A 12,214-nucleotide genomic window follows, 5' to 3' on the forward strand; every position below is an offset into this window, starting at 1 on the left:
AAAGCATCACACTTAAAAAGCAAATTAACTATAAAGACAAAATACAAAAAACATTATTAATTTCTTTGATAATTTCAAAATTAAAACATCTCAATTATATAAGGATTAAAATATTATTTAAATATTTAAAGATGTTGTATTGATCGTTTTAAACATAGACTTAAAAGTATTGATACATATACTCCCATTTCATTAGAAACCACTAAAGACATGGTATGCGAAGAAGTTAAAATTAATTAACTTCTTTATAGGTTGAAATTGTAATTTAGTTGATGGAAGTACCTTTTATATTTCTAACAACATATAAATTTTTTTATATAAAAGGTCGAAAGTTAAAAAGCTTTGTGGGACAATGGCTCCTTTTACTTTGAAGGCTCGCCAATGGTCTTATTGTTTAATAAAACTATTTTATCTTCTTAAAAACAAATTATACATAATCGATCTATCTCTATCAGTAAAATTGATCTAAACATTTCTAAAATATCCAAATACCCCTTTTCTATCAATTTTTTTCCCTTCAACCCTGCCTGGTAGGTGTACTATGTTTCTCACCAAAACATTCTGCAGTATTTCTAAATGTTGAATTTTAGCATGAAGTTTTAAAAGGAAAAACAATTTTTTTTTCTTCTGATAACACCATGATGAAAATCAGCAGCATCTTGAAGGGTGAAAAAACAGAGGAGAAAAACAGAGAATAGATTAAAAAAAAATGTACATTTGATAAAAAATAAAAATAAAATCTCTCCATGATTTGCTCTAACGAATCATGTGGATTCCCTGTTAATGATAATAAGTCCTTGACTTGCAAGAATCACAAAGTGAAATCGGCACCATGAAGAAGGGGCACTGATCCAAACCTATGAAACACCTACACATATATCATCACTCTTTACATTCACACATCATCATCATCATCCATCAAAACAAGCCGTGACTCAGAAAAACCTTCAAGAGGGTGTCACGATGAAGTTATATTGCAGGCCGAAGATTTTGACTTGTCAAGAATTGACCACATAACTTGAACATCTTCATACCCACATGCCATCACCTCACCATGGAGATCCATAATCCGGTTCTCTTGCTCTGCACAATCACACAAAAACAACATAAATCATTTATTTAAAGATAACCAAACACTGATGTTCTGTTCTGTGAAAATGTTGTGTGAAAAACAGAGGAAGACTGAGAAAGAAACCTGTTTGAGACTTCTTAGGGTCTCTGGGGGGTTGCTGGTTGAAGAAAGTGCAAGCTTTTTTGAAAGGGGTGGCAATGGTTTTCTTCCATGAGGCCATTGTTGTTGTTGTTGATATGCAAGTGGAACTATTGGGTTGGTGTAAGGTGTTGGGATTATATATATATATATATATATATATATATATATATATATATATATATATATATATAGTGGTGTGAATGTGGAAGAATATTATAGAATAAGAAATTGTGAGAGGCAGAGGCAGAGAAAGAGAAAGAGAAAGAGAAAGAGAGAGAGAGAAGCAAGATCCGTGAGATGAGGGTATAGATGGAAGGAAAATCACTCTTTTTATTCAATTCTCTTATCTCATCAAACAAAAAGGTCGCCGACTGTAACCAAGCACATGCTGCACGCTTCCTCACGCACCTTACTTACACGTGAATTCTTTTTTCCACTCCATTCTATTATTTCTTTTTTCGTTTTTTTTTTCCATATCTAAGCTACACAATTTTTGTACATGGCTTAATAATTTGAATAAATGATTCCTTTTAGCTTGTAAACGAGGAATTATTCACTGAATTAATCATGGAAGATATTGATTTAATATATGAATATGTTTAAGGTACAGAGAGAGTTACTAACTATCTCAAACCCTCAATTCTCGTAATACTTTTTATCGTTGGTTCTTCTCGCTTTTTCTTTCATTAATTCTTCTTTTTTCCTTTTTTATTCGGTTGTCCAAACGATCGGGTACCTATTTATAAGACTTCGATGCTTAAGTCAGTTCAAGTTCGTTCGTGTAAGTGCAATTAATGCTATAATAAATGCGAAGTAAAAGTCTCTACCAAGTTACCTTGGACTCCTATTTATAGTTTTTGACATCGACCTGTGATTACGGTTTTCTTAATCATGACCCAATTGCTTTTTAAACTTGATTACTGATTTGTGTTACTTTAATTTACTTTTAATTTACTGATTTGGTTTTGGTGCAGCTGCCCGACCGGAGGGTCGTGCGTTTTTTCGGAGGCCCCCGTAATTATGTTATGACGACAAAATTCCACTAGAATCAACAGCGATGGCTGTTCGGTTCGCGAGCTCCCTTAAATCACTCTGGAGAAATTGTCACATCAACAATCCAAGGGATCGTTTGCCTGTAGGCGGACGGCCTTCGGCCGCTTATCTTTGAGCCACCTGACCAATTGTCTGGCTAGGGATGTCGATACGCCATACGGTACATAATATATAAAAATGATCATTTTTAATTATTAATTTTTTATGTTTAAAAGATAAATTCATGGTACTATATTTTAACATTTAAAGATTAATTATATAGAATGAATTTTTTAATATTTAAAGATGAAATTTTCTACATTTGGGGAAAAAAAGTCATTCGTACCAAAATTCTCTTTGTGTATTTGACATAACACAAAACGTATTTGAGATAATTTGAAATCATTGATTAAGCAATCTAATGTTGATAGATTCACATGCTTAATGGTGGATTGTATTATTATTAAAAAGAAAAGAGGAGAGACAAATGCTAATCTTTCTATGCCATATGGAAGGGAGGTCCTGGATTTTCGTGGAAGGTCCCTCATTACCTTTTCGCAACATATTTTTTGTTTCCCTACTTTCTCTTTGGAAATAAGTCATACACATTGGGTGCACAATTTCATGTTCACTTGCCCCTTTTAGACCTTCTAACCTCCTTGCTTCACACCACCCATGATATGTTTATATATAGTTGTTTGTTTCCCTGGAATGAGTAAAAAAATTTACATAGGATAAAATAAGAGATAATATATGTTGAAAATCTAAGTGTGAGTCTAAGACCCATAAATCCATCGTCTTAAGGTTTTGGAAGGTTTTGAGTTAAGAGTGATGTCAATCCCTTATGTGGATTGAGCTCATACTCATTAATGTTAAATCCTTCCGGTGATTTTCTCTCGAAAGACCTAATAGTAAGTACCATATAAGGATCAAGGCCCATAATATCTCATGAGTTTGATTTTCTGAAAAAATAAAATGAGTTTGATTCTCCTAAAGGGAGAGTGGAAATGTTCTATTTCCCTTCTAATATATATAACCCTCGAACAAAATTATAAGAAGTAGATAAGAAAAAGATGTTTTAGGGTTGGGTGGTGTTTCATGGTTGTTTTATGACCTTGGGGTGAACAATAATGATAAGGTGATTCTTTGAAGGGAAGAACCCTAATGGTGATATGAAAAGTTTGAGCCATTTGTGATGAAACAAGTTAGTGATTGGATTTAGTTCCCCATTTCATGGCATGTGATGGCCACATGCTATAGTGGGGAATGGGAACATGGAAGACTGAACTTAGGGCATCCAAAACAAAAACCAACCCTTGTGTTGTGGGGGTCTCTAATAATAACTAAGACCTTCGTTTTCAAACCCATCTTTCTAGTACCCCAACTTTGACGTAAAAGTATGCCCATATTTTAACTTTGGAATTGAATGGTCTACGTATAGATATATTCACATACGAATAGAATAATCAAAATAATATTATGGGTTGACATGACATTCACTTACATTTTAAGGGACCATTCATGCTTTTAAATGTCATTAGAAAACAACATTATCATTTGAGAGTAAGAATATTGTCTCCATGTAATATTCCATGCTATTTTTCAAGAAAAAATATGTTGGTATTTAATTATTCATTTAATTCATGCAGTTAATGCATTAATGCCGCCAAATGAAAAGTTAATTCAAATTTTATTCCTAAACCTCTAGACATGTATATATACATAGCCGGGAGATTGAATTAAAAGAGCTAAAAACTATATGATAAATATGTAAAACTTCATTATTGTTTTAAAATAGTTACTTTAAATTTAATTCAACCTTATAAAATTAGTTTATAAAATAAAATTTGTATCTATTTATATATTATAAAATTATTTTATCTTTAATCAATATAAAATTTTCAATATACACATTTCTCATGCCGAGACACGTTTTTTGAGCATGAGTTGAATAATTGTGACACGATAGATTCAATAAACAATAAATCTTGTTAAGATAGATTTTTAGATGACTCTAATATAATATTAAGAATCAAAATTTAAAGTAACACTTTTATTGGTAAAAAACTTTTCTAACAAAGTTTCATTCAAGGTGTTTCATTATTTTTATTGTCATGCCACTTCCACCATTGTTGCACTTGTTGCAATTATTTCCATGCATACACCATTTCCACCATTATTGTCATTTTCATCATAACAAAAACAACAAAATCATCACCACTACTATTAGTCACCACTATACTTGTTATAACAACTATAACTTCTATAATTGTTGATAAAACTTTTATCATTATTTCCACCTTTAGGACTAATATTAATATTATTATTATTATTATTATTATTATTATTATTATTATTATTGTTATTATTATTATTGCTATTATTGTTATTATCGTCGTCGTCGTGGTGATTGTTATTATGTCATTTTCTTTGTAGCAACTATCTATACTGATATTACCATTTATTTTCATCACCAAAATCACCATTATCATTTTTGATATAATAACTATCCACCTTTTTCTACTATTACAACAACTCTCGCTATTATCACTATTATACCCACTATTTTCTTATAACTATTGGAAATATGCAAGGTCCTGTTCTACCATTTTTAAACATTTTTAAAGATGTTTTATGACTATACCCTACACATTTCTGGTTCTTCTTATGTCACCAATCATATGCATATGAATGAGGAGTTTGGAATTGATAAAAAGATTCTACAATATTTTGAGAGTAGTGATGTGAGCATAAGATAAATGACAATGAGGATAAAGGTAAGCATGGCAAATATTGGGGAAATCCTAATGGAACCAATATCTTATTATTGATTGTTGTTGTGCTTGACCCTAGAAGTAATTTGAATTTTGTTAATTACTTCATTGACTATATATTTGAATCTAGTATGGTCATTTAATTGAAATAAAAAATATTGCATCTTTAAAAACACTTTATGAACAATATCAAGGTGTCGAAGAAGGTTCTCAAAGTAGTCAATAAAAATCTCAACTAGATGATGAAGGTGAAGATCCTCATAGCATGAGTTTCTACCTAAGAGCTACATGACGTAAATTTGATTATATATATATATATATCCTAATTTTAATTCTATTGATGGAGATATCACATATTTTACTCTCTTATTATTATTATTATTAAATATTCACGTATTGTGATGTGAGCATAAGATAAATGACAATGAGGATAAGGTAAGCATGACAAATATTGGGGAAATCCTAATGGAACCAATATCTTATTATTGATTGTTGTTGTGCTTGACCCTAGAAGTAATTTGAATTTTGTTAATTACTTCATTGACTATATATTTGAATCTAGTATGGTCATTTAATTGAAATAAAAAATATTGCATCTTTAAAAACACTTTATGAACAATATCAAGGTGTCGAAGAAGGTTCTCAAAGTAGTCAATAAAAATCTCAACTAGATGATGAAGGTGAAGATCCTCATAGCATGAGTTTCTACCTAAGAGCTACATGACGTAAATTTGATTATATATATATATATATATCCTAATTTTAATTCTATTGATGGAGATATCACATATTTTACTCTCTTATTATTATTATTATTAAATATTCACGTATTGTGATGTGAGCATAAGATAAATGACAATGAGGATAAGGTAAGCATGACAAATATTGGGGAAATCCTAATGGAACCAATATCTTATTATTGATTGTTGTTGTGCTTGACCCTAGAAGTAATTTGAATTTTGTTAATTACTTCATTGACTATATATTTGAATCTAGTATGGTCATTTAATTGAAATAAAAAATATTGCATCTTTAAAAACACTTTATGAACAATATCAAGGTGTCGAAGAAGGTTCTCAAAGTAGTCAATAAAAATCTCAACTAGATGATGAAGGTGACGATCCTCATAGCATGAGTTTCTACCTAAGAGCTACATGACGTAAATTTGATTATATATATATATATATATATATATATATATATATATATATATATATATATATCCTAATTTTAATTCTATTGATGGAGATATCACATATTTTACTCTCTTATTATTATTATTATTAAATATTCACGTATTATGATGATATATTAGGTTAGTTTTATTTTTCATTATATTATGAGATATTGTACTTTGGACATGTTTCCAATAGATCAATATAAAAATTATATTTTAGTTGTTTTTCATCAAACACCTCTTATGCATATTTTTCCTTTTTATAGCTTATACATATCTAACAATCAGAACTTGATAAATATTTAAGAGAGGATCACGAACCTTATACAAAGTCAATTGAACTTAATGTTTTATATTAGTGGAAAGTCAATACAACTAGATTTTCTATCCCTGTGAACATGGCTCGGGAGGTGTAAGTCATCTCATCTTTACCGTAACATTAGAGTGTGCGTTTAGTAAGGAGGAAAGGTGGATAGTCCTTATCGTAGTTGCCTAATTCCTAAAATAGAGGAAATACCTTTTTACACACAAGATTGGTTGAAAGAAACACCTTTTTTTATACTTTTTGATGAGATCCTAAAGAGCTTGATAAATTTGAACAAGGTTAGTTTATATAAAAAAATTATATATATTTTAGTTTATTTTAAGTTTTAAAAAATGATGAAATATTTTAAGTTTTTGTAGATATAACCTCTCAAGATGAAATGAAATCGTCAAGTATTATTAATTTGGATGATATAAGATTGTTTATAAGTTGTATTTTATAATGCAACTTATATTTGAAGATGTATTAATTTTTTTTATTTTATTTTGTTGTTTATGAGAGAATCTATGTTTTTAAGTAGAGACAATTTTTTTCTTATTTACTTGTTAATTTTTTTCTTTTTTTTTCAAGTTCTTTTAAAAAATAGTTTAGTCCAATTCAATTTTTCAGAACAAGAAAATAGTTCAATTCATTTTGTGTGTGAACTAAATTTTAGTTTCGTTTAGACAAACTATTTTTTTGTTTACTTTTTAAAAATTCAGTTTAATGCAGTTCATTTTATTAATATTTATCTTATTTATATCGATCACAACTAATTTATTCTTTCTTATCATATTTTGACTTCTAAACAAATTCTTAAACTTTTTATTACCATTTATCGTTATTATTAATTATCATTAATATTAGAGTGCACCTCTCAACAAACAATAGTTGAAAATAATCACTTATATACATCAAAATGAAGCAGTAATAATGTAAACAGATGTATAAAAGACTACTCAATAAATATTCAGCATTGTTCAATTACTAATAAAGATTCAAGAGTATAGTTACTAATAACATTATATTAGTGCATATATTTGTAAGGGTTAGAAGTGGTAGCATAAGCCTAAATAACTTTCGGTTTAGCTTTCGCTACTATGTGTTTATGAAGGGTGCAAGGAAAGGAGTAGTAGAAACAAAGCTAAATGGTGCCATAGATTAGAACAGTACATAAAGATGCTCTCTAGAGATGTTACAACAGTTAATAAAACAAAAATGTACATATGTTGTTGTACAGTTTTGGATAGACTCGGAAATCGAAAAAAGCAGAGCCTGTTCTTGAACAAAACATTGAAGCAGGGTTTAACAATATGCTCATTATGATTTTCTTAATAAAATAATGTTCAATTTAAAAGTAATTTTACTGAAAATATAAAGAAGGAGTTAGAGTATGTAAAAAAGAAATGGTGAAAAAATTAAATATATTGATTAAAGAGAAACAAAGGAAAGGCTGAGATAAGTAAAGATAAATACAAATAATAAAAGGGTTAAATATCTTTTTGTTCTCTCAATTTTCAGCGAAATTTGAAATTAGTCCATCATTAAAATTTTTGATCAATTTAGTCCTTCATCTTTAAAAATGCGTGAATTTAGTCTTTTAATCAAATTTTGTTAAGTTTATCTGACATTTCAAACGCATTTCATGATAGTATTTGAATTATTTACACCGTTTGACATATTTTTGCTTCAATGTTAACTCAAATATTATCATAAAATGCGTTTAAAATGTCAAATAAACTTCATAAAAGTTTATAAGAAGGACTAAATTCATGCATTTCTAAAGATGAATGACTAAATTGGTATAAAGTTTCGAAGAGGGACTAATTCCAAAATTCACTAAAACTTGAGGAACCAAAAACATATTTAACCCATAATAAAATATAGATCCCACTGTTTTTAAAATTATTTCTCCTCTTTCTTTTTCACTAAACAGTTAATAATAAGATTTGAGTCCAATCACATAAGACATTGATACCACTCTCAACCTAAAACTTTAAGACAATGGATTTATGGATATTTATCTTTATATAATACTATAATTTCTCATCTTTATCTAATATAAAACTTAAACTCATACTTGAATTCCTATCACCGGCAAAATAAACTTTCATTAACAAACTTTAAAGTTAATGAAAAATATAAATGCAGGGTCTATGATTTGAGACTATCCTCAATAAAAAGTAGGGAGTGTAGAATCTAAATATACATATTAATTATGTGATTTAAATAATAATTTAGCCAATATTAAAATACATAGAAAACTTTTGATTATGTTGTATTGGTCCCCCACATTATATATATTACTAGCTAAATATTTTTATCTTCCCAATGCAGTTTCATTTGATTAACATTTAATCAAAGTGTGTTTCATATCATTGGTTAGAACAGCATGAGAAATAGTTATTATAAAAAGCATGGTGGTTACTTTGAAGGTACTGAAGCAAAGTGAAAATCGATGGATAAGTCGTTTTTATGTGTTACATGCATCCAATAAGTAACATCATTTGACAGAAATTGTGATAATGCAGAGAAACCAACGACGCATCCCTACCAGTGATTCTTGTTCTTGGCATTTTCAAATAAAAGCTTAGGGTTTATTGTTTATTTGGTTTCACATGCAATGTGACTGACAACTACAACAGTGATAATTATTGGTGCTATGATTATTGTTTTATTATAAATGAAAATAATGCATTTGTTTAACAGCGAATTGAGATGATTGATGTGTGGTTTTCACATGTATGCAGACTGCATGTTTGCCAATTCAATGGATGGTCGGTCTCTGCTTTTCTCTTTAAGCTTCATCTTTTCTATTTTTCTATTTTTTTTTCTTTTTTCCCTTCATTTTTAAATATAACATGTTTCTTTGTTCATGCCATCCCATGATGAACAAGAATATCCATTGGTTCCCTGGCATAGGAATAAATATTCTCTTCAGCATCATGCAAAATATTTTAAACCCGTTTTCATAATTTTGATCGAAAGCAGAAGAAATAAATATATCACAATTAGTAAGAAGCAATCTAGGAAAATTTATAGTAACAAGATACTGGTTAAAGAAGTTATTAATAATTTTTTTTTATTCTTTTTTTGAAATAGTACGGGTTGCACAGTTATTCGGTGACGGAGATAGATAGATCAAGTTACAATTTAACAATGTGATTTCTAGTAAGATAATTGCTGAAGGAAATATTATTGTAGAGACTAAATAGATTGGATCACAATCGAATCGTGACATTAAAAGAGTTACACCCTGACCAATGACTATAACTTTTGACCTGGTAGTAAACGCTCGGTCCTAACATGAAATTTCTTTTTCGTGTTTTTCATAATATGAATAAGTTTTTCTGATTATAAATTTTATATTCGAATTAATAATTATTAAATTGGATTGGTTTATTTGATTAAAGTACGAATTTAAATGAATTGAAGTTGTTGGAATTTGATTCTTATTAAATTGGTGTGGATTGTTGAAATGAGATGAATGTATGTAAATGAAGTGATTATGGACATGCTTCTGTCTCTCTCACCCATTCTTATCCTTAAGTGTTCCTAGTTGGTGGTTTGTGGTAGTTATGACCTAGGACTTGGGGAGGTGGATGTGGACACAAACATGGCCTTAATAACTAACCCCATTTGAAATTGAAGGGTTGGGAAGTGCAGCATCAAGTACACTATTATGGTGCAAATTCAAAATGCCAACTTATAGTGACCTACAAACGTACCACTAACAAGGACTAAGCTTTGATGCAATCATCAAATACCCATTATCCATTTTTTTTTAATTCATGTTTCAACTTTTCTTGGAAACTTTCTAGGTTGTGTACACAATTATGTGCATGTTTTTGTCTCTTAAAGCACAGAAATTGGTCCCCACATCCATCTTTTCTTACTTTCAAATCTCTCTCATCTCATCTCATCTCATCATCTACCTTATCACTTATTAAATATGTCCTTCAGTGCTTTTGTTTATGATTAATCTTGGTTGAAAAAACCTAACTTAACTGTTTTTTTTCTTTTATAAAACCTAATTATGTATTCAATTCTATCAAATCATGTGTTGATTAGTTTATTACTCATTTGTGTATAGTTTCTATGAATAGTTAGGTTTTTTTTTAGACAAATTAAGTATAAGTAAAGCATGAATATTTAAGTTATGTGTGTAGAGTAAAATTATGTAAGCATGTACAGTTGTGAGTATAAATTTTTTAAGTATTATTATTGCTCATCCTTTCAGGATTAACTGCAATTAATTATTGAATTGAAGAAACATGATCTGCAACTCATGTTTTATATTGACTTTCTGTTTCGGTTATGTTCAAAGTAACTGTAGAGTTTAATATTATTCTTAAGAATGGATTCTAAATCAAGGTATTGATTAATTAATATGCTGTTGTAACCAATGAACGCAAACACTTTAAAAGCAAGGTATCTGATCATTCAAGTTTTAAAATTCAACAATAGCATCACTTAAAACGGAGGTAATGTTTAGTGACCACTAAACCAGGAAAATAATAATTTATTTTATTTTTTATGTTGAATTCTTCATTTCTTGAATTATTTCTTTCTACAATAATATTCACTTTTAACGGAGCAAATATTTTCATTGTACCTTTAAATTTTAAAAAAAACATCCGAATTTGAATTGAGTGTAACTCACAAGAGGTGAACTGTTACCTCGTAATAATATTAGAGCTCTAAATTTTGTTAAGAAATAAAGGGAAGATTTACTTATAGAAAACTTTTCAATGTTTGGGTCAGTAAAACTTTGAATGATCTATAGACTATATGAGTATAATAGTAAATGAGATAAGTGAGTAAATAATCTTGTGTGGGTGATGATAATATTGTATTTATAGCTTTTTTAGACCCATGAATAAATAAATAAAAATATATTAAACAAAATATATAGAAAAGTTTTATATGTTCTAAAACGGACAACAGCTTTAATGTATGATTAATCTTAACTATATTACTTTAATAGATTTCAAATTAGACCAGTAATATCATATGTAGGAAAAAAACAAGATTTTAAAAACCTTGACTAAGTCAAGAAACTTATTTCGATACAATTTTTTTATAAATAAAATCTTAACATAAACCTTAAACTTAAAAACAATCAATACCTCGATATATAGTAATTGTTTTTAATAATATTTTTTAATAGATTTGACATTAGACACTATCAAAAAAATATAAATATTGTCTGTCAATTTTATTTTGAAATTATTGTGAAAAAAAATTACAAGAAATTACTATCAATTTTCTTACAAAATATTTTATATAAAAAAATTTTCACAACAAATTTTGCAAAAATATTTACAAATTTCATAATTTTATAGAAAATGATTATCCATGAAAAAATTACCTGTCAATTAAAATTCTGAGAAAAGATAACAAATTTTTTTTATAACCTTTTTAATAAATTTGTAAAAAAAATATAATGTAATATGAAAATATTTAGCGACGAATATAAATCTAAATTATTATAAACTACCTCTAAAGATTTTTTAATGTATGGAAGTCTAATGCCAATATGAGAAATCCCAAAGAATTTGAGGAACCGTTGAATAATTTAAACATATTTTTATTACATGACGTGATTTAGAATGCAGCATAACTGAGCAACATATGGATAATTGAGATAAAAGGAAGTGTGTGTTTGCCACATGACGAATTTTCTACTGTAAATGCAGGACTTGTCTGTAACA

The 12,214-nt window shown here is 28.5% G+C and overlaps 1 protein-coding gene across 1 annotated transcript; it reads right to left on the reverse strand.

Annotated features, from left to right (window-relative positions):
* Window positions 1-677: 677 nt before the first annotated feature.
* On the reverse strand, window positions 678-1,358 carry LOC114164449 (uncharacterized). Its single transcript, XM_028049125.2, has 2 exons — window positions 1,196-1,358; window positions 678-1,083 (listed from the first exon to the last, which is right to left on the reverse strand). The coding sequence occupies exons 1-2, from the start codon at window positions 1,290-1,292 to the stop codon at window positions 959-961; spliced, it is 222 nt and encodes a 73-aa protein (XP_027904926.1). The 5' UTR covers window positions 1,293-1,358; the 3' UTR covers window positions 678-958.
* Window positions 1,359-12,214: the final 10,856 nt, after the last annotated feature.

This window comes from Vigna unguiculata, chromosome 9 (assembly GCF_037176805.1).
Source record: "Vigna unguiculata cultivar grain cowpea cultivar isolate G323 ecotype 2 chromosome 9, ASM3717680v1, whole genome shotgun sequence".
In the NCBI taxonomy this organism is placed as follows: domain Eukaryota; kingdom Viridiplantae; phylum Streptophyta; class Magnoliopsida; order Fabales; family Fabaceae; genus Vigna; species Vigna unguiculata.